The 24,506-nt window shown below is 32.9% G+C and overlaps 1 protein-coding gene across 1 annotated transcript; it reads left to right on the plus strand.

Moving 5' to 3' along the window:
* The first annotated feature begins 731 nt into the window (after positions 1-731).
* LOC132744824 (uncharacterized) lies at positions 732-20,718 on the plus strand. Its single transcript, XM_060733606.1, has 14 exons — positions 732-2,145; positions 3,299-3,363; positions 3,853-3,912; positions 4,612-4,740; positions 5,937-6,121; positions 10,387-10,457; positions 10,890-10,993; positions 11,195-11,283; positions 12,688-12,886; positions 16,484-16,596; positions 17,438-17,589; positions 17,931-17,979; positions 18,236-18,270; positions 18,986-20,718. Exons 1-14 carry the CDS (start codon positions 991-993, stop codon positions 20,699-20,701), a joined length of 4,122 nt encoding a protein of 1,373 aa, XP_060589589.1. The 5' UTR covers positions 732-990; the 3' UTR covers positions 20,702-20,718.
* The last annotated feature ends 3,788 nt before the right edge of the window (positions 20,719-24,506 follow it).

Below are 24,506 nucleotides of genomic sequence, written 5' to 3' on the forward strand. Positions count from 1 at the left end.
TGAGAAGACAGTGAAATACACATTTTTATTGAATTGAGGTGGTCTGAAAGTAACATTGTATTAATCTTTGCCTTGACCTAAGTGTAGGCGACTGTTTATTTCACATGACACAGCGTCTCATTATTGTGAACATTTGTGCCAAGTATGAACAAAATCCCCTGATCTATGAAAAAGTTATAGACCAGACACAAAAATACTCTAAAACAGAGTATGTTAGTTTTTTACCTATAAGTGGGACCTTGAACTACGAGGTAGGGATGCAGGTGTTGCCCATGACAAATTGTCTTATTAATGTGACCATTTGTGCCTAGTATTTTCAAAATTCTCAAATAGACAATGTTGACCTTGAATGAGCAAGTGCAACCTTGACCTTGGAGGTAGGAGTCTTGTTGTTGCGCATGGCACATTGTCTTATTAAAACAAACATTTGTGGCAAGTTATTTTAAATTCCTTTGATTAATGACAAAGTTATGGACCGGACACGAAAGTATGACGGACCGACGGAAGACAGACGGATGGACAGGCGGACAGAGACCTCGGGTCAAAATGTGCCCAGCCCTAGGGTGAAATAAATTTTCCTAATATGTATATAGAAACATATTTAAAAGACCTTCTTTAAAAAACCAAATAGCTAGAACTTAAACATCTGCTTGTTAGTGTCTACCAAGTTTCTTAAAATAAAAATGCTGGGGTCAAAATTGGCCCTGCCCCCGGGGTTCGTTGAATTTCCTTATATGTACACATCTTTTGGAACTGTTGTTTTTTTTCTTAGAAATAGCAACCATTAATGTTTTTACACATGCACTATTTCAGAAACAAATATGAACTTTGTGATATCAATTTCAGATTTAGATTTTTTATATGCATTTTTATAGTTTACAATATTACTTGTTCCTTGTCATGAAAAGCTTTTATATACAGGTGAGCGATTTCAGGGCCATTATGACCCTGTTTTTTTTTAATACAAATAAAAAATGCCATCAGTGATCTATGATTTGTTTGCAGAATATTTTCAAATCACTAATCATGTCGAACAGTTTAGACAGATCCAAACCAGTTATTCCACCAAAGACTAAAGAAATATTAAACAAGGCTACAAAGTTCATAAAAGAAAACTCTTTAATGAAACAAAATGTCGACAGTCATGTCCTGAAAAAACACCCAAATGTACCTCCAAAATCAGTTTTGAAACGTATTTTGGATAAAAAGACTGCTGTCACTGATTCCAAATGTTTACACTTACCAGCAAAAGATGAAAGTGTTAAAAAACGCCCATCAGTACCACCAAAACCAACACTTAAGCCTAAAACTGACAGTAAAGACGATGAAGCAATCTTCACCAATTTACAGGAAGATGCTAAGGAAAACGAAAGTGTAACTGGACCTTCAAAACCGGTGCTTGGATCAACTGTGTCAGAAAAGAATGATATAAAAGATTTAAGTCAACAGAATTTGATAAATGATTATAATAGTCATGATGCACAAGTGCAAACTGCTCATCAAAAAAACACCCCAAACAATGAATATAAGCAAAATGTGTTTTTATTGAATAATGAAAAGGAAATATACGCTAGCTTCGGTCTCTCACAAAATGCATCATTCCAAAAACAAAATACAACAGAAAAACCGTTATTTCATAACGTAACTGGAAAACTTATGGAAGGAAATGGCAACGCAAATAAGACAAACGAAACGCAAATTTTAACTTCGACCAGTGGTTTAAGTATTAAAAGTTTTTCAAATCTGAACACAAACAATGATAAAAACGATAAAGGTGATAAGACTGTGGAAAGAAAAGAAGATATGAGCGATAAAGTAGACATTCTTTTAAATGTTAATAAGACATTTATGCCTGAAGACTCATCGAATGAAAGACTTTCAGAAACATATGAATCTCGTAAAAGAAGTGATAAAGAGTATTTTGTCCCATTTTTATTACAACAAAGGATTACAAAAGATGAAGAAAAAATACTAGATATTAAAGATTTACAACCAATGGATACACAGCAAAGTGCTGATGAGACGGTGTTTTCACAGTTGATCGCTCCACCCAGACCCCCACGACCGCCACCTGAAAAGGTTTACTATGTGGCAGAACGTGATGTCATTAACATTTCACCCAGTACATATCTAAAATTGCATCGTGTAAGTTTCTTTATATTTGTTTCGTTTCTTTTATTGATATCAGCTCAGTTTACTTTTATACAAATACAAGAGCAAACACATGAAATTTTAATAAATAAAACATACAAAGTCATAAAGTCAGTGTAAGATCGAAATATATTTTACCTCGTGAACACCAACATCTGGAAACAAAGTGATCCCTCGGAAGTATTAGTCACAACAAATTACATGAAAATTGCAGACTCGGGTTGTGTTTACATGAGTGTGTACATGAGGGATGATAAATATTACACCTCCTAGCACCGGCTTGATTGGTACTCAGTTCTCATCACTAAATAGCGCTGGTATCAATGATCCCAAAGGAGCAGTATATTATAACAACACTGAAGTGAGGTACGGGCAACTTTTTACAGCTGCCACACGGCACTTGCCCTTGCTGTTGTGAAGTATAAAACCCTGGAAACAAAGTGATCCATCGGGAGCATTAATCACAACAAAATAACATGAAAATTGCTGACTCGGTTTGACTGAGCCTGTGCATGAGGAAAAATGAATAAGTGCAACATCCCTCACGCCCCCCTAGCTTGAGTGGTAATCAATTCTCAACCAACACTTAATAGTGCTAGTATCAATGTCTCATGATGGAATCAGTGAGTGGCTGCGCCACTCGTGAAATATACCATTTGATGCTTATTCGGTGAAATATATTCCGATCTTACACTGAACTAAACAAATATCCTCTAAAAGGTAAAAGTAAAGGTCTTGTTTATTACAGTGTCACCCCTACTGAAAGGGCCAGCCATTTCTGACTTATAAGACACCTTTTGCTTTGATGCCATGTAATCCATAGTAAATTTTATTTGAGATGACAAAATTTGTATTTGTATGTACTTGGCTTTAACGGTGTGTGCTTTCTACTCAAATCAATGATAACAGCATGTTAAGGTAAAGCCAGCGGATACAATAATACCAAGCATCAAAACTGTTAATACAGACGGGACTGCCAAAGACATGTCAACGATACCGATATTTCCTATTTCTTACATTACTAGAACGCGGGTAACATTTCTATAATTTGATAATTGTTCCATTGTTAAGGTAAAAAATGCTGCGTATGTGCATCTGTTTTGTATTTCATAAAACCGATAAAATGTAAATATCAATATATTCTCAGGGTGAAATCTGCGAAATTTTAGACGACAGCAACAAGGAATTTTGGGTTGCGAGAAAAGGTGATGGGTAGGCATTTATTCACATTCTTGTACTTCTCAGCATTTTTTTTAAATCGATAACAACAATACAAATGATGTGTTCATATGTCGGAAAAAAGATTGGCATAATTTATCTGCTCCTAGCAGTCCGTTCGTCTGTATATTTTGTACCGATTGAAAGATGAGACTTCTTGACAGACATATTAACCTTGATCACATCTATCTTCTTGAGGAAAACTACAATGCCCCTAGCGTACATATTTGGAATGTGGCATTACCTATGTGACCTCTACAAAAGTTTTATGAATCTTTTACTAGGGTCAAACCGTTCCCATCCTGGGGCCATTTAGTATTATACGGTAATTAAGATCAAGCATTTTTCATATGGGACTCTTATATAAATATTGTTGTTGATAACTCAAACAAACTTTTTAACGCAGGGCGAATATCGCCTTGCCTAATTACATGTCATATTATTGTCGGCGATAATATTCAGCCTTTTTACTTTTTATTGAAGAAAAATAGGTCGAATCGTTTCAAGATTTGTCAGTATTAAACCGGAGCTTGACATGAACCCGTGAGTATAAAATTTCCTTATTATATATTTTTACACATTATTCCTTTTTACAAATCTGAGTAGCTCTGCACTGCAAATCTAACAGGTTATAAAATGCCATTCATATAACCTATATTCGTTGATAACATTTGAAACATTTTTCAATATTGTATCCACGTGAGTAATATGCAGAATATGTTGCAAATGTGTATCCCCGATATGAGCGAGTTGGCGGAGGTTACATAAAAAGAACTAGTACCGTATATGTTTAGAACGAACCAGAAATTGACAAAATCAGTAATATTTTATCTATAAGTAATATTTAAGTGTGACAAAGGTGAACTCATTTGGTTTAGACATTGGTGTTAAAAGAATATTTTTTAATCCTTATTTGTTCCAAACTTGTGTAACTATTAAAATATTGGCACGCATTCTGATTAAAAGTTACAAAGAAGGTCTATTTCTGTTGACGATATTGGTTTGTGATTGCAATTTTGGCACTCAGCTTATTACTAAGGCTCATAAGGTTTTTCATTCACCCTCGTTATAGTAACTTAGATGTATTTAACGGTGAATTTCACCGCTAAAGGTAAAACAGTGATATTTCTACTAATATTTAAGATTCTTAAAAGAACTTAGTAATTTAAAATTATATTTTCTCTGTCAATAATTCAAGGAATTATCAGTCTTTAAATATTAAAATAGGTATTCTATTTACAGTTGGTTTTATAAGGATGTTACATCGCAGCATTGTGAATACATTCTCAGCGAGGTTGGAGTAGATGGATGCTTTATTATACATGAAGCAGATTATTCACCTTACATGTTATTGTTATTCAGCGTAGACAGGTAGCTATTTCATGATTTTTTTCTTTTATTTAAACGTCTTATTAAAGTAGATTACCTCCAGAGAATAACATTATTCTTATATTTTTTAAAATATTTCTCCCAAATACATATAAGAATTGAATGAAATCAAAATGGCGCTTTGAAGTGTCAACTTTTTTTCAACATTTTTGCTTTAAAACAGAACGTAATTCGTACATATTGCGTGATTAACTCGAGATCCGTGATTAAGGACACAATAGAACCGAAGCGTGATTGTATCAGATATAAAGGGAAACAAACTTCAACTGCAACAGTTTTTATCGTATTTTGTGGCGCTTTAAGTTAAATTTAAGTAGTAACATCACATATATATCAATTTAAACTTAGACCTGAAAAATGACAAGAGGTAAAGCTACAGCCTACACCTTAAATTACTTTAGAAGACGATCCCGGATCACGTCCAACCATTGTTATGGCACCTGATCGTGTTGATGAAAATATATTTTCATTTTATATGGGCTTCTGCTAAAGTAACTTATTCAAAGACAAATACGTTTCACTGACGATTTTTGTTAACTTTCTTTCTTATCTTATTAAACAACATTAGACTTGAATTAGACTTAAAATTTCATTTCATTTCTTTTTTCATTAAATACCATCAAGAATGGTGTTAGTTCCTTTGATTGAATACATGTACTTGCTAATATATTTTGTAAGCAGGTTTGATTAATGAAAATACATTGATACATTAATTAAACTTGTTGAAAATGTACAAGTACAATGAACTGTTCAGAAATATACTAATTTATCTTTTTCGTTAACACATTTCATTGATCGATGATCTTTTATAATAGTATTAATAGTTGCTCTATAATGTTCTATATTTTAAAATATGTTAAGCTCAGACGGCAAAAATTAGAATAGTGCATGCATGTTTCATAACTTTAAAACAACAGTTCAGTTAGAAAAAATAAATTCACATTGCTGTATTCTTACTGAAATTAATTTTACAGAAATTTACTTGACAGATTGCAACTATGGTATTAATGTACCTTAAAATAGTGTTTAAGACGTTTAATCATGCGATTCAACGATTAAAAAAACAAATACTTTTTAAAAAAAGTCAAATTTGTCGAACACACACTATGATCAGTTTAATCTTTAAAATGAATTTTTACCAACCCAGTAACATGATTTTTCTTCTATTTATTCTCTAGCACTGGTGGCCAAGTGTATCGGTACCCTATCAACCTGAAAAATAAATACTTTTTTTTAAATCCACAAACACTGTTTGTATCAATGCCTGATCTCATACGCTACCACTATAAACGATCCGGCTGTTTACGTACATTTTTGAAGTGTCCACCACCTTTGAAGTATAAGGAAACCCAGGACTTTCCTTGTAAGTACACGTGGAATTTTTTTTGCAATTTAATACATTGTACTTGAAAAACAGGTACAAGGATGATTTTTTTCCGGGCAACATCATATTCTTTTTAACTTTCCATCATTGTTATACTTGTTACTATTATAGATAATGTTCTTGTTACGAATACTAGAAACAAATTAAACCATGATTTCATCTGGTTGCGAGTGTCACGTGACCGATTGTATGCCACATATAATTTCATACCTATGCCGCTTTTGAGACTCGAAATGTCTTTCTAAGCCGTTTGTCAACTAATCAAAATGGCTTTCTTGTGTAATGTGTCGATCGTACAAATTGACGGAAAAGGAAGCAACCGTCCTGCAAAAAGTTCATTATTATGGTTGAAATAAAAAAAAATCGATTTTTAGGTAACACTTGAATATAAACGTTTATTGCCGACACCGAAGTCGGAATTTGCTACGGAACATTTGCAAACGACGGTAAATCAACCACGATTTATCCCCAGTACTAATGTAGACATTGACGCATTTATTTTATGGAAAAAGAGACAGGTGTAATGTGAAGAGTGTTCTCTTCGGCTTGATCTAAAATCATCATGATATTTAGTGGTTTTACACCTATAATGCCAATAAGTTAATTGTTTACAAAAATTAAATTTTGTGTTTTGACAAATAGATTAATATTTTATAAACTATTAAACATTGCATAAAGAATTGTTTAAATTTAACAAGTTTTTTAACCATCATTTGATAAAATAAACAAATTGAACCATTTGTAAAATATCAGGACATTTCGTCCTCAAAATCATTCGAACTCAGTGTCATTCATACCAACGTTTCGATCTAATATATCTTGGAAACTTCAGTAAACGATCATTAAATATAACTACTTTATTTGGTATAAATAGAGCTTAATGCTGCGGACAGTCAGTATTTGGCCAGCAGCAAGTGATAACAGCTGAGAAAAAATTAAAATTTTAGATTTATTGCTTAGATTCTTGCACTATTTACGAAGTATATCAAAAGCATCACTTTATCATTGCGTTAAGTGTAATTGTTGGTACTAAAGTATTGAAACTCGATATCCAAGTGAGTTTTGTATATTCCAAAGCCTGAAAATTATACCAAGTATTAAGTAAAACATTTTATTTATAAAGCACGTTACTGTTATAAACACTATTTAATTAAATTTGATTCAAACAAATTATTTTCTTATCATTTGTGACCAATCAACTGGCAAAGAAGACGTAAGAAAAATTATATATACATGTATAACATCTATCCCGTGTACGTTGCGATCATACCATCGTGTCATCCCACTATCTCGTTTGTACCATCGTACCATCGTTCTTCGAAATAAATTGTTCAATAGGAACGCCGTAGAATTTCTTCAATGTTGCAATTTTCTGTAAAATATTGAAGCGAATGATTTTTGAAATATATCAACATTTAGCCCTTCTCGGTATAGTTTTGTCACTGAGGGTTTAAAGACAGTTCATTGTGAAATATACTGAAATAAGCCCCCAAAATGAACCTAAATTTGTGCTTATATATATATATGTTAGTTCAAAATGACAAAAATGTTTGGATAAGTGTATATTAACTCCATCAAATTATTAACAAAACGACTCCGCCATAAAAGCGGTGTTTGATTGGTTTTATGTTTGTATGGAGAAACGTTGACATAGTTCTCTTCCTATAGTTTCACCAATGTCACGTCGTCCTGGTAAGGCAGGTATACAACATCCAGATTACATCTGTGCTCATCGTTCCAAACTCTTTATTACTTAAATTTCGACTTAATAAATAATCGACAAAGTTTGGGTGTATACGTATAAGACGGTAATTTTATTTTTGAAAATTGGAGAAATTTCATTGGTTGGCAAATAATGTTGAACACTGAATAACAATTTGCCCGCTGAAGATAAGATAAGTTATCGTGCAAAACGTAAAATATGACGTCTCATAAAACAAGGCCACTAGAAGTGAGATGGAAAAAAATCATCTTCTGACCCTACTCAGTTTAAACCTCTTACTTATATCAGTTTCAGCGGTGTTTACTGGCTGTTTCACACCAGATTGCAATTGGAGGTTGCGAGGGAACTGACCGCGAAGGCCGTAGACATGGGCAAGGTTTATAGTTTACATCAATGCGATACGTGCGTTACACTAAAACACAGCGTACACGGATATCATTTCAATTATTTCAAGAAAAAACAAGTACACTAACGCTATCATTTCTTTGAATAGCATCCAGTTAATGATTCGGCAATTAATTCTTAAACACGTCTTTTATAATTTTATTCGCTTGTTGATCCTGTCATACACATGTCGTGTTGAAGTCTATATTCTTTTGCTGGCAGGACAAATTGTTGCTGAGGCTGAGAAGGGTCCTCCTGCAATATGTAATACTCAATTAGAAACTTAGCATAATGCTTTCTTTATTTCTTTCTCAGAAAACACGAAAATAAACTACGTAAAAGAGTTGTCTTTATCCGTATGATTATTCAGCCTTTCTTTAAATAGTTTTATGAAAGACTGGCTTAAAGGTTTCTGAAATCTTCTATCCCATACGTCGCGGCGTCTGTGTTCTTCTTCCTCGAGAGCTCTTCTTTTAGACTCTTTCAGGAGGCCGAATAAAGACATGTAGAAAGATTTTCACTTTACACTCATATTTTACTATCTAAGTCCTGTTCATCATTATAATGATGTTCATCATCGACATCGTCATCATTGTCATTATCATCATCATAATCATCAACATCAGACTAATCGTCACCACTATCGGACGAGTAACCTTTAACGCGTAATTGGTTCGCGGAATTTCATCGATATTCATTAGTTGTCTTAGCATAATTTCTCGACTGTAAACCTAAAAAATGTCACACCGTAACGATATTTTTCAATATTGCTCGATTTCTGGTCTACCACCAATAACCGTACGACCTATGCGTCGCTTGTTCAAATCGTTTTATAAAAAAGGCACTGAATTTGGGTGGATTTGCCACCGTAAATAATGTCTCCCCTTTGTCAGTTTTATTTTATGCGAGTCCAATAAAAATAATCTAACAAAAAATTCACCAATGTCCAGCTTTTTCATAATATTCCATCTCCATCTGTTATAATGCGCATGTTATATAATCAAGTATATGATACACACTACTTGATTACGTATTTATTTAAATACCGTAAAGCCAAACCGCCAATAGATTGCGTAATGGCATTAATAATCCAAAATGACCGGCGTGCATGCGCAGTTAGTGACGCTAAATCATCCCATATACTACTCATATAGTGTAACGTTTACATTTAGCACGTTTTAACCGAGTCTTCATTTGTCATACTATTTTGTAGTGATTAATGCTTTTTAGGGATAACTTTTTATCCAGTTTTACACTGTATTTTTATAGCGCAAAAGACGTTATGTTAAAAAATATGCACGGCCGGGCAATACAAGATTATACGGTGTGATTATATAGCGCATACCATAAAAACTATGTCTACTACTGTTTTATGTAAAACTTTGACGTCATTTAACTGGAAACAAGTTTAAGATATTCAAAGTAGACACAATCTACTTAATTTAATTTATTCTAAAACACGGATGTTAACGTCATAACAGTTATCAAAAATCCGCTTACAGACCAGTTTAATTCATATTTAAAAAGGTAAGAATGGGGATCAACATGTTTCTAGGCACTGATATTTCGCTGACATATAATTATGTTAATTGTGATAGACATGAAGATGTGAATGATTTTTATAGCAGAGTGGCAGGCTCATTGTTGAGAGTGAACGTGCTTTTTTTACCCCCAACAGTGTTGCAGTGTAGCAAGTTGACAAAAAAGGGAGAAAGTGGAAATATAATTATGTTTTGCTTAAACAATTAAAACTTGTAACCGATGTTTTTTAAATGTATCCATGGGCATTTGATTTTTATTTACGCAGTCTCAAAACAATTTCGGAAAACCTGTTTTCGTGGGCACCCGTTGTATTTATTATTTATTATTATTAGTTATACAATAAAACACAATGTAAAGAGAAATGGTTGCATATAAACAGTTCTGATGACAGTTTGTGAGAAATAGTCATTTTCAAACTAAAGTGTTCTTATCTGATGTAAAAGTATGACAAAGGTAATGACCGTTTTACCACTGTTCTTTTTCGTCCTTGCGTATAGTTATGACATCCTTAGACATGTTACTACTGTACGTTAAGTTTACGGTTATGTCTAAAGATAATGTAAAGTGACAATAACGACACAGTTGATAATAATAGTTTCAGATAAACTGGAGATCGAGAAAAATGACTTGGAGATTTTTCGGAAAATTGGATCAGGAAGGTTTGGTGTGAGTTGAATTTACATTTAATTTAATATTTACATTAGTAGGCATTTTAAAAAACGTTCATCTTGTATATAATTTTTGAATTGATATACATTTTCTTTTGAATTAAAAAAAAAGATAATTTACTTTTCTTGAGTGTTGCTTTAAATTTCGTAAGCAACGAATTGTCTTTAAGTCCACAATCGGTTATGTAACAGGAGCATCAAAACAAGAGGATATCTGATTTGTACGAAGGAAGCGTAGTGCCGAGTGTAAATCAGACTGCCTAATCTTTTGTATAATAGGCAAAATAAACCCTTTCCCTGGTCCTTGACACATTTTCAATAGAAAGGTCTCTAAACTATAAAACAATATTGTTATATTTTACATTCATTTGAAATTCATGTAGAAAAAAAGGAAATTCTAAGCGTTAAAATGTTATTTCTCAATTCTCAGGTTATACATGTAGGTAAATTTGGAAGGACAGAAATAGCAGTTGAAATTGTTGAAAACATTCATAGTTTTCCTGAAGATATGTTGATGGAGGCCAGAATTATGTCGTAAGTTACTTAACTTAATTATTTGTACAAATTCATTCTTTTTCATCTCAAATTAAGTTTTATTTCGTCAAGTACTAGAATGCATGGCATCCAGATGTGTCTTTTCAAACATTTCTTTAAACATTCAAAAAAATCTTGATAGTAGATAGTCAGTGGGATGTGGGATATTCTTGTTTTTCATTTTTACTTGATTTTTTTCAGTCATTTAAATCATCCAAATTTGGTACAGTTATATGGCATAGTTTCCAAATCGTTACCGTTGATGAAAATAACAGAGTTCATGCAGAACGGTTTGTGCTTCAGTTTTGTTTTATCGTTTTTGAATGGAATTTGTTGTTATCAATAAATTACATTTTTCCTCTGACAAGATAAACATTTATGTGTCGTTGCATTACACATGTTGGCTTTAAGAAAGAAAATAGTTGATCATCAGTTGTGTATTTGATATCTTTATCTCATTATTTTAAGTCACAAGAACACAAAGTGCTCAATGTAAACTATTTACATTCGTATCACCCTGTGTCCAGCACCGGTCTTTCTAATTTTTACTTCTCACTTGGCCAATGCAGCAACAGCGAAAAATAGAAAAAAACCTTTAAACGACTCGTCCTTCTTCAGCACTTGATGAATTTTAATTAAACCATACAGTATACATACAAAAATTATGTTTAATGCCGCAGTTTCAAAAAATATCTATGGTTTTGTATTCGTTTTGTTCCTTATCAATTTACAAAGTGATTTAAAGAAAAAAGTTGAGTTTGATTTTAAGATTTTTTTTCATTTTGAACACATGCATGCGCGTGCGCGTATACTTTCCTTTTCACAAGTTCAGCAAGTTTTCCAGCAACTCAAACAGCGACTATGTGTAGGAAATCTTATAACATTTAACTAAATAAAACATCAACAGATAAATATCGTCAAGCTGTAAAAATATAAAACACTTTCAAAGTAACATTATGCCATTCCAAGGGTATATAGTGAGTGAACGGGTGAAGATCAAAATAAGGTTTTCATTTTGACATAATTCGTTTCAATTTAATAATACATTGTAATTACGTTTGCATAAACAATAAATAACACACAGATCCAGACGAAAATATCTGTTGTAATCCATTACAGTTTACCTATAACGCTTAATTTCTAAATAGAGTGGGGACAGTCTTTTTAAATTTAAGGCAGATTGATGATTTTATCCTAAATATTTTGTAATATCAACTGTTGGCCAAACACCATTTTGACTGTCAATCTTTTCAATCTTTTGAAATATAAAGTTGATTCAGCACAACTTGACTATGAAAATATGAGCATAACGTCACTTTAACATAAATAACAATTTGTGTTTATACGAGTAATTTTCTTGTCTGTACTGGGATATGAACCCCAGACTTAAAAGCTTTGTGCGCACTTTTGTGAAATAGTTGTGCATCGCACATGAATAAACGCAAATAAAAAAAAAATCGTTTCATTTTTAGTGTTTGCTTCATTTCCTTTTCTTTGATTATTTTCTTGTCCAAATCTTTAATCTTTAATATCTCAAGTAAGCTCTGGTATTTGCATTTTTGATGACTGTATATTCTGATCGATATGTTGTTAGTATTTTATTTTAAATTATTCTTCAGTTATTTTATTTTCATTTAATCTCTACATGCTGTTGTTATTATTTGAAATAATTCATCCCAATTATATTACTTCAGGAGACTTATACCGGTTTCTTATAAAAAATAGACTACGTCTTTTACTTGATTGTGAAGTCTTAACAGATATGTGTCGTCAAGTTTGTCGAGGGATGGAATATTTACATAACCATGGATATATTCTTCGTAACTTATCAGCAAAAAATTGTTCGGTAGGCAAGAATGGGATCGTAAAAGTTTCAGATTTTGCTCGGGCAAGGTTAGTATTTTTACTGTAATTTTAGGATATGTTGCCTGCTTTTTAATTTTTGTCTTTTGACGTCTTATCTGAGATATGCAGGCTTCATAACCTCAGATCCCCTTTAAAAATTCCATTTTATTTAGTTTCCCCCATTGTTTTCTCGGTTAGGGCAAAAGCATTCTTTTACTTGGGGACCATACGCCGCTTTTCATGGATTGGCACTACTGTGTCACATTGAAGGTTCCATGATAACCGCCGTATGTCCACATCTGCGGATGTCTCTAAATTCAAATTTTTACCATTTCGTGTTAAATGTTGAATTCTGCTTAAGCCGGTGCTAGGGGGCGTGGGCGGTAACTTGCACTTTCCAGTACCGTCCATGAACAGGCTCAATCAAACCGAACCTGCAACAGTTTCAATTTTGTTGTGTTGGACTTTCTTTAGGGATTCTGCTTTACTCTATTTTATAAATAAGGAAATGGACAGGCCGTCGGGCAAGCGGTAAAATCAATTAAAAATAGATTTTCTAGGTGCGATACTGATATTGTTGATAACCAAAACTCCATATTATCCAATTCAAGCTATTGTCGCAAAGTTGATTTCAGAAAATTCTTATTATAATCCCCGCTTTAGATGTTATCCTTTATTCTGTGAAAAGGGGGGATAATTTTACGACATAAGTGTTTAATACAAAAAGTGAACTTGTTAGAAAAAAACAAAAAAGATGATTCCTTTAAATTTGACATCCTGTAACTGAAAAAGGCAGTAAACCTTTTAACTTTTAACATAAAGGAAAGAAGAGTACATTTTAACAATTTCCTTGCAGGTCATTGAAAAGTCATACTTACCTCATAAAATTATATAAAATAAATTGAAATTAGAACACTGTCAGATTTCTAAGTGAATATATTTATATACAGTAACTAAAAGAAAAAAATGAAGTACCTTTTATTAGTACCGAAGGCTCAGTGTGAGCTATAAGTATCAAATGGGGATACTCCGGCGTCTGGCGTCCGTCGTCCGTCGACATGCGTCAACAATCATCTTCTTCTCTGAAACCGCTGGACAGATTTACTTCAGATTTGGTCTGTAGCATCCTTGTGACAGTCACATCTAAATGTGCTCATATGATTTTAATTGGCCCCTTTTAAGTGTCAAGAGAGCTAAAAACAGAAAAACCCTTAGACATCTTCTACTACAGAACCAATTGGTGGATGATCACCAAACTTTGTCTGTAGCATTCTTAGGTAGTCTTCTATCAAATTTACTCATATTAATTTGATTGGCCCCTTTTAGGGGTCTCTAGACCTAAAATTAGAAAATCCTTTTGACATCTTCTTCTACAGAACCAATTGATGGATGATCACCAAACTTTGCCTGTAGCATTCTTAGGTAGTTTTTTTATCAAATTTGTTCATATTAATTTGATAGGCCCCTTTTAGGGGTCAAGGGAGCTTAAAATAATATAAACCTATAGACAGCTTTTTCTACAGAACTCATTGCTGGACGATCACAAATTTTTGTTATTAGCATTCTGATAGTAATCTTATATAAAATTGCTCATATATATTTGATTGGCCCCTTTTAAGGAATGCTAAAGCTAAAATACCCCAGACCATGGCCTTTCTTCAAATTATAGTTTGATGAAAGGGAAACAACTCATGTTGGAATGTCTTTCTTTTTTTTGCTTATGAAATAATTTGACGTCATGACCTCTGGCAAGAGAAATAACTTGAGCACATTATAAAGGATATATAAGGACTTAGTATCGAGCTTTATTTGGTTTCATTCATATTCACTTAATTACATCACTAAATTCAGTGTTTTCTATAGAGAGCGTTTAATGCGTTTTTGACGCAGTTATTTTGCATTTGACGCTGTAATATTATAGCAGAGCGTTTTCCGTGACGCATATTTTTGCGAGCGTCGTAGTAAATATTTTTTCTATAAATAGCAAGAATTTCATCGGCTGATCGGTCACATGATTTATCTTAGACGCTTTAGTGATTATTACTCGTTAAAAGCGCTCAGACGTTTCAGATTGTGACGTCATTATCCGGGTAAATTCACAATGACTGCTTCGAAAAAAAACAACAAGCGAAAATTGGCTTCATTCTTCAATAAAGACATGTTGATGAGGCGACAGAATCTATCGTAAACAACTCTGCGCCTTTAATCAGTGAGGTTTCCCAACCAAATCAATCGGCGAATGCTGAAACAACTGAGAAATCCAAGCAAAATGATAATGCTCTTAAGCGAGTTTTTCGTACCAAGTGGCTTGAAAGCAATTTTTGGTTTCGGTAAGACGGTAATAAAATGACTTGCACTGTTTGCATAATTGAAAATAAAGACAATCCATTCAAATCGGGATGTACAAACTTTAGAGCATTCGGAACTGCCTCGACTATTATCTATAATAACCTCGGAAACAATACGGGTTGAAAGTAGTTCTACCACGCGGTTTCAGATGTAAAACGAAACAGAGATAATGTAAAACGAATGTAAATATTTGATATCTAATGTCTGGTCTGTTCCGGTAACTCTTGTGCTTGAAAATACGTCTGACAACAATTTGCAATTTAAATATGCCCACTGATGTTCAATTTCAAACAAATCCGACTAAATGTCAACAGGTTGGTTTTTTGTACTTTCGGTTTCTACAACCATAATAATAAATATATAAATAATGTATTGTTTGCTTTGGTACCTATGAATTCACTTATTTTAGGTGGACTTTTACTACATATATTGGAAATAAACTTGTCAACAACACCAGTATTAAATTACTATTTGTTTACATGTTTAGATTCTAAGCGTAGGTTAGATCGAAATACCGCATCCGTTCTGTGAATTCATACTATTGTTTTCGAGGTCCTTATCCGAAGACTGACGGAAAGGGCCGAGTAGTTGCGATTGGCTTTAGAGTTTTGTAGTATCGTATGGTACAACGGGAGTTGAAGGAAGTTAACGGAAGGTTCCGGACCAACCGGAACTAGTGTGTGAGACTTGACAATTGGGCGCCATATTAGTGTAATTTATAACTAGAAGAAGTAAGCAATTCCTAGCTTGGCTACGATCCAGACGTGGAATGTAAGTCGATTGTTTGTATTGTCAATCCCTACATAATCAATCGCGACAGTTCTATATTGGTGGCAGCGGTAATTTTTACGAATTCCGTTCCGAAAGATAGATGCTACCAAAGCTCCATAATTTTACCGATTGTGCACGAATTTGCCCTCAAATAAAAAGTTTGTTGTCCCATACCTTACACCTTACATATTTTGCATGTGATATTTTGTGTATTCATTCACAAAAATTATACAGAAAAAAATGTTCCATCAAAATTAACCCTGCTGTAGTGGTCATTTACTCTGCATTATTTTATTCTATATAGTCTCATGGGAACACACTTGCAACATAGATAATTTTAACAAAGCCTCCAAAATATTAGGGCAAAATATTTCAATAACTAGAAGGTCAAGAAAAAGTTGAGTCTTTCAGCAAGTTCATTTGAAAAATAACACTGAAAAACAGTTGTTTCTGGTGAGCGACTCAGCGCCATCATGGCCCTTTTGTATTTGATTTAGTTATTTAAGTTTGTATTTGCCTTACCAGGTTTTTAAGAAAAGGAGAAACTGTAACCTTTAATGCCATACGGGTTCCATGGGCACCACCCGAAGTTTATCACTCTGGTAAAGGAAATATCAAGTCAGATATCTGGTCTTTCGGTAATTATTTTATGTTGTTATAGCATTTATTCGTAAAGTGGTAACAAGAATACATTTGCAGTCTCTAAACTATTGTTCGTTCGAATATATCATAAACAATCTCATCATATACGATGAATGCATAATGTCTGTTACAACACACCCTGATTGTATTTAACACTTTTTTACGTCAGGATTGTGTTATGATATTTTATTCTTACATTTTTAAATTCATAAATAATTACTCGATATGTTTTACTTGTTTAAATGCTTAACTTGATTTAAGAGAAAAATTAATAAATGTTATTCTTGTGCATTGAAAATGCTAATTTGAGTACAAATCTACAAAAGCAACAGAAGCATAGCAGTAGAACTCTCCAAAATAGGAAAGCAAAATAATGCAAGATTTCCTTTACGCAAAGTGACATTTAAGTTAACCATAAACAATTATTTGTGTTATATATTTCAATAAAAAAACTTACAGGCACATTTTTCCTCAGAAATGAATATGTTCCTTCTTCTGAAAGAGCAAACATGAAGTTAATAAGATTGATATATTGGCTTTAGAGCATGTAAGATGGTTAGCGTCAAATCTTAAATTGTGTGTCATCAATGTTTCAATCTGTAAATAAAGGAGTAGTTTGACTTCCTTTCTATAGCTGCCCTAGTTACTTTAGAAACTATAAAAGGACACAAAAACTGAAAAGCTGTTGTGAAATAAAAACAAAATCATATTTACGGGACTATGAGCCTAGAAGATGAATTGGGCATAGCTTAACAGTACTGGCTTTTGTGATTGGTATATGTTTTACATACGGTAATTAAATATTGACACCATTGTCTTTTGAATCAATTTGTTCAGGTGTTTTAATGTGGGAAATATTTACGTGTGGTGATGTGCCTTTCATATATGAACGTAACAGAAAGGACAAAAGAATAAAGATTTACCGACCTCCAAAACCGACTTCATGTCCTACAGAAATAGACATGTTATTGTTGCGGTGCTTGGAATTGGTATGTTTAATAACATTGAATCTCGTTCGTGGTATTTAACGTTAAGTATGTGTAGGATAAATATCGGGAAAAGTAAGGTATTTCTTTTTCGAGATTTTTACTCAATTTGCAAATCAATATATCAAAATAAGTTCTGTTTTGAAATTAGCTTCATCTGATTACAGCCAGCTTCTAAATAATGCTATGCATAATGTAAACATAAGTAGATCTAAACCTTAGTCAAACTGGTTAATGTAATTATATGGCGTTCTGCATTCTTTTCGAGTTATATTTGATAATTAATTTATCTTGCTTGTTAAATTTATTTTTGCTATCCAAACCTTTGTTGTCTTTTTTCTTAGGAACCTTCTAATAGACCTACATTCAAGGATTTGAAGGCTCATCTTGAAGGTTTGCGCACATGTTCATGAAATAGCAAATTTTTTCTTATATAAAAATCTGAAAACTTTACTTAAAATTTGTCATTGCCATGTAAAAAGAGAGAAAAGTCATAGTTTCTAATCAACTTCCGTATACTTATATACTTATTTATCGTAAATTATATTAGATTTGTAATATTTTTGGTTGACTTGTTATACGTTTTTCATTTTTTATTCTGTTCTATTTTGTATGTCGCAGTTCCATATCTATTCATATATTTTTACAGAATGTTACTTGAAGGTACAGGATGATGAAGATTCAGTAAGTAAATTTTTGTATTCAAAACGGTCGTACCAGCAAGAAAACTTTCCTTAATCACATGATCAATTCGTGCCATTTGAATATGAAACGTTTGAAATACTTTCAAAAATAAAATTGCCGCCTTAATGACAAAGTAAACAAAATAAATAAAACTGATTTCATTAAAGCTGTTTTGGTACATCAATATAAAACACAAATGCAATATTCCATATTTGCTTTAGATATACTCTGAACGCTTTTGCTAAATCATAAATAAAATTTGTTTTGAATTTTTTAAAGTATCTATAAATGAGGACCTTTAAATTTTTTTTTTTAAGTTGCCGAACACCCTCTTTACAGCAAATTAAAAAATTTTGCATGTTTGTTTGCATTATTCACGGGGTTTTAGGGTTAATATTTTTTCCAAGTTACCCCTTGAATAAAAGTGGGTCATTAAAAGATATTTTCAGTAAAAGTAGCCAAAAGGAAAAAATCGTTTTTACCTCAAACCACTTTCCCAGCTTGCTTTTTTTAATCCCAAAGGCTTCCTTCTTTTGGAAAAATATAGTTTGCTTTGAAAGCCATGGGGAAAGGCATCTGGGGCCTTCCTCCACCTTTAAAGCTGAAAGACGTCATATGACATATACTATGCTCTGTTGGTGTTACGTAAAGCCATATAAAAAGGAAAATGCGATAAATAAAAACAAAACGATATAACCTAACCTTTTAATTACAGGACTCCAATTTACTTGATGAATTAGGATTTGATCCCTTAGACAAACAGCTTTTTATACATGCATTGAAAGAAGGAAACGAATCAGATAACTTAATCAGAGTTATGGTTGTTGGAAATTTTAACCAGGGTAAAACAAGTCTAACAAGAAGACTTTTAGAGCTTCCGATGGAAAACATTGAGAGTACTGATGGTATAGATATTCATGCAGCAAATTGTGAAAACAATGTAACATGGAAAACAACTTGCTCCCATGCTGCTGAAATTAAAGGTGCACGTCGATTAGCAAACATTATAAAACAAGGCATTAAAACAATTTATAATACTGAAACACTAGACGATGGCAATGAACAGGAAGACGATATGATGCTACAAGGAGAATACAATGATGCTGATGATAAAGATGCTGCATCATTTGAATATAATGATAAACGTGGTTCTCTTGACAAAAGAGAAAATCAAGGCGATTGTCTAGAATCAGTCTTAAACAAAGACATTTCTAAGACTTCCGTTTCAGAGACATCATCGGAGGGTTACAGTGATATAGAGGAATGTTTCACATCGGATCCAGACGTATCTGAAGAAAGAGCAATCATAAACGGGCTAGTCCTACACATTAAAGCAGTAGATTTGCTTTCAGAATTTACAGAAAAACTGAAAGATGAAAACTATAATGTTTCAAACCAAAATGACAATGGTATTAATGTCAATATTTGGGACTTTGGAGGACAGTTCATATATTATGCCACTCACCAGATTTTTCATTCAAGGGACGCAATATATCTTTTAGTTTTTGACCTTACGAAGGACCTTGATAGCATAGTAGAGGATGAAGACTTTCCAGACAGAAAGTTTGATATGAGGACATGCTTGAAATTTTGGATCATGTCAGTGCATGCTTTCGTCGGAACAAAGGACGGCAAGGAACCAAAAATAATACTTGTAGGGACACACAAGGCTGATTGCATCAGCAAAAGTGATATTGAAAAGAAGTTTGACGACGTATATGATCTCTTTCTTAAATCGAAAGCCAGAAATCACATCTACAAGATACCATTTGCTATCGAAAACACAGATCCAAATGATCCCGGTGTTACAGAACTAAAGAGGGCAATATTTGAAATAGGATCAGGTAATGCTAAAACCAGCAAGGTTCCTGCAAAATGGATTCAATTAGAAGAGGCATTAAAAGGAAACAAAGAAAATAGAAAGATTTTGAAATATAAGGATGTTCAAAACATAGACAAGTCTACAGATTTGCCCATCAATGATGAGGAACAGTTAAAGCTTTTCCTAAAATATCACCATGCAAAAGGAACAATTGTGTACTTTGATGAGGAAAAACTCCGGGACTTTGTCGTTATTGATCCGCAATTTTTGGTGGATGCTTTTAAATGTATCATTACATCTAAACGATTTTGTAAGTGGAGATCAGACATACACGTGTTATGGGAAAAGTTGATAGAAACAGCAGTTCTAGACAAATATCTGTTGAACAGCATTTGGGAGCATGATGACAAAAACCGTTTTATGGAACATAGAGATATTCTGTTGGCTTTTTTGCAAAGACATCGAATATTGGCTGAGATGCAGGTAATTGATGAGATTACTTGTGATGCAAGAGGCACGGGGAAATACATTGTACCAAGTCTTTTGAAAAGTCAGGGTGATCAATCAATTCTGAAGAAATGTGTAGAAGGGAAAAATTATTCATTATAGTCATACTTGGTCTTTCATTGGAGATACAACGATTATCAAAACTGTATTTGAAAGAACTATTGCAGCAGCTCTCGAGAGATGGCCGCCAATAGAGATAGATGGCATATCGTTGGTATTTCAGAGTACTTCTTTCTACCTTCTTGATCTTCAACATGCAGGTATCATTGCATACTCTACTGAAAGGGGAATTGAGTTGGCAGTAGTCAATCAATGCCCCCCTGCAAATGTCGAAAGTGCGGTTTGTGACCGTTTCCGTAGATTCGTAGAAACTGTCGTTTCAAACGAGTTCCGGCGTCACAACTGCAGTAGAAACGATATTCCTTTTACTTATTACTTAAAGTGCAACCATGCCGCTCATAAATGTCAAGGAAGTAAAAATGTCCATTATGGATTAGAGAACATCAAAAAGAAATATCGTGTATGCTGTCCAGATAATTCAAACCATGCAATAATTACGAAGAATGCATTAGCAGAATGGTTTCAAGATGGAACTACTATTAATAACGAAAAAGGCCTTCAAAAGATAGTCACGGAAAAGGACTTGACGAAAGTTGCCCAAACCATCGGTCAGAATTGGGAGCTATTAGGTCCCATGTTAGGTGTAAGCAAAGTAGATGTTGAACGAATAAAAATGGACCATAAGCATTGTACAGAGACAGCTATTTTTTACATGTTGCACAAATGGAATATGCAATGCCCTGATCAAAATACCATGGGCGATTTGATAAATACAATGAAAGAATGTGAGGCACTCTCAGTGGATTGGGATAAAGTCAACAACATATTGGATGGGTTCTTAATGCAGTAAAGGTGAAGCAGTAAAAAAGCGTTTTCAACAACAACCCAGCTTCATGAATGATTAAGTGCCCCGGATTAAAGTAAAAACAAATTATCATTTATTGTCCATTGAACCATGTGAAATTGAACAAAGAGTAATACTGAACCTCTACCACTACAAACAAATTTTTTTGTTGGTTACTTGTGTGATTTATACTTTACACATGATACTCATTTGTGTCTAAAATGTCAAGCGAATAGACTTCTTAATGTATTTAAAATGATATGTTATTCGGAAAGGTTCTTTGTGTTATAAACTTACACGTACTTATACGGCAATTCTACGGACGAATTTTGAACATGTGAAACTGAACAAAGAGTAATAATGAACCTCTACTACTACAAACAAAGTTCTTTGTTGGTTACGTGTGTAATTTATACTTTACGCATAATGCGTATTTGTGTGTACAATGTCAAGCGAATAGACTTCTTGATATAGTTTCAATATGTTATTCGGAAAGTTCTTTGTGTTATCAACTTACACGTGCTTATACGGCAATTCTACGGATGTTGACTCTGATTAGTTAAGGCTAATAACAATATACAATTATGTGCTATGACACAAATACTGTAGATTTTTACTTTTGTTACAGATACAAGAACGCTTTTCAATGAAATGATTCAAGTACATTTATTTACGTAAATTGTTTATGACTTATTGTTTTGTTTCTTTTTGTGATTTTTATTATCTAAAATCTCGATTTCATTGTTTGATATACATGTACATGTACAATGTTTGAAAATGATCCAAAAGTTTTTGTTATGGTTCAACTTTATCATAACTTGTCTTTTTTGACTGATATTATAAACAACTATTATTTATTTATATTAAGTACAATATTAATTATTCAACTATTGAAAGACTTCATGACTACTTTTTTTGTAAACCCTATGTCGTGTTTTACGTTATTAATAATTGTATAAAATTCAGGTGTTTAAAATACATGCATTATTTGCTTTACTTTTTATATCCTAGTATATTATCATGACAGAACGGTCATAAAGTAAGCCTAAGAAACAGACCATTTTAATTATAGAATAGATCGTTGAAACACAACGCTAAATATTTTGTTTGTTCATCGACCAATACGTAAAAATGTACATGTATGTATAACGTTAGAATACAAAATACGTATATCTGGTCTAATCTGGGTGAGTTAGAGCTCATATTTCCAAGAATTTTACCCGTGACTTATACATAATTATAAAGGGTATTGAAACAGAGGAATGCTTGTCATTCATTACCAAATTCATAACTACATTGTTGTTTATACATATAACCATTTTTACACCTGTTGAGTAACTTGCAATAAATTGAAACTACACATCAATACTTTTTTCAACTAGCGTTCGATTATCTTTGACTATCAATGTTGTTTATACATATTATCATTAATTGTGTCACAAGTCGAAAAGCTTTTTAAACGACAATCAATTTTGTTTATACATAAAAACATTATGACACCTATCGAGTAGCTTTTTAAACGACCATCAATGTTGTTTATACATATAATCATGGTGTCACCTATCTTTTTAATGTTGTTTATACATATAATCATTGTTTCACATGCAGCTTTTTAAAGGATCGAAATCACATATCGTCGATATATCATTGATTTTTATTTCTTAATTGCAGTGGCCTACAAGGTATTAAGAAAAACTGCATATATTTCAATACATAGAAGACACAAAATAAGACACACGTTTTATACACAGTCAATTTAAGACCAGTCAAACTCAGTGGAATGCGGAATGTTTTTTTTAAGTTGTTCATCTTCTAGGGAAGTTGCAATATGTTTCTCAAAGTCACTAGATTACAAAATATATTAAGATGAAGTTGATTATTTTGGAAATCATGTCATACTGGACTTATCTGTTGGAGAACTAATATTTACTTTAGTATCGTCTTATGGACCGAACTCAGACAATCCGTCCTTTTATGAGAACATTTTCAATGTCGTTGAGAATATAAGAAATGACTCGTATTGCATTTGTGGTGATTTTAATTTGGTGCAAAATCATGATTTTGAATATAACTACAAAAATTTAAATAATAAAAATGCAAGATCAACTTTTTTGAAACACATTAATTAAAAAGTTTAACTGATCCTTTTAGGGAGCTCCAACCTGATGAAAAGCAATATACTTGTCGAAAGGCAAACCCACTGCAACAAGCTAGACTCGATTTCTTTCTTTTATCTTCTTTAATGTTACAAAACTGTAAAAATATTTTAATAACGCAGTTTTCAATGTGACCATTCAATCATTATATTGCAATTAAAATTTAGTGATTTTGAGCAAGGTAAAGGGTCTGGAATCAAACCCAATCTCTACTTTGAGATATTAAATATGTTAATGAAATAAATAAAAACAATTTAACACGTTAAAAAACAATATATCATACCTGTTAATAATTTCGGAACAATATATAAATAACACATGGGTTTGTGGGTAACAGTAAAAATATCATCCCGAGGAAAATACTGTTACCCGAGGCGTAGCCGAGGGTAACAGTATTTTTACGAGGGAAAATATCAACATGAAACATTGTAGATAGATAGATCTCATTAAGTAGAAGTGCAATGCACAAATTGCCTACTATTGAGGTTCTTGCCCTTTCTTCATTTTAACACTTTGCACTTTGAACTTTGTCCGGGGCATAATTCTTAAATTATAAAAGATATCAACATGAAACTTTGTAGGTAGATAGATCTCATTGAGAAAAAGTGCAGTGCAAAAGAACCGTAACTCTGCCTTGCTTGATTTTGGAGTTTTTGCCCTTTGTTCATTTTTACACTTTGAACTTTGTCCGGAGCATAACTCTAAACTATAAGAGATATCAACATGAAACACTGTAGCTAGATTGATCTCATTGAGAAAAGTGCAATGCAAATGAACCATAACCCTGCCTTGCCATAATTTTGGAGTTATTGCCCTTTCTTTACTGTAACACTTTGAACTTTATCCG

The sequence above is a fragment of the Ruditapes philippinarum genome, unplaced genomic scaffold (assembly GCF_026571515.1).
Source record: "Ruditapes philippinarum isolate M1 unplaced genomic scaffold, ASM2657151v2 ctg316_1_1_1_1, whole genome shotgun sequence".
Taxonomy (NCBI): domain Eukaryota; kingdom Metazoa; phylum Mollusca; class Bivalvia; order Venerida; family Veneridae; genus Ruditapes; species Ruditapes philippinarum.

Coding starts and splice junctions, on each gene's coding strand:
- LOC132744824 (XM_060733606.1), top strand. CDS start 991: ATGATTTGTTTGCAGAATATTTTCAAATCACTAATCATGTCGAACAGT. Junction 4,741..5,936: donor TTGTTATTCAGCGTAGACAG/GTAGCTATTTCA, acceptor TTTATTCTCTAG/CACTGGTGGCCAAGTGTATC. Junction 16,597..17,437: donor GTCAGATATCTGGTCTTTCG/GTAATTATTTTA, acceptor CAATTTGTTCAG/GTGTTTTAATGTGGGAAATA.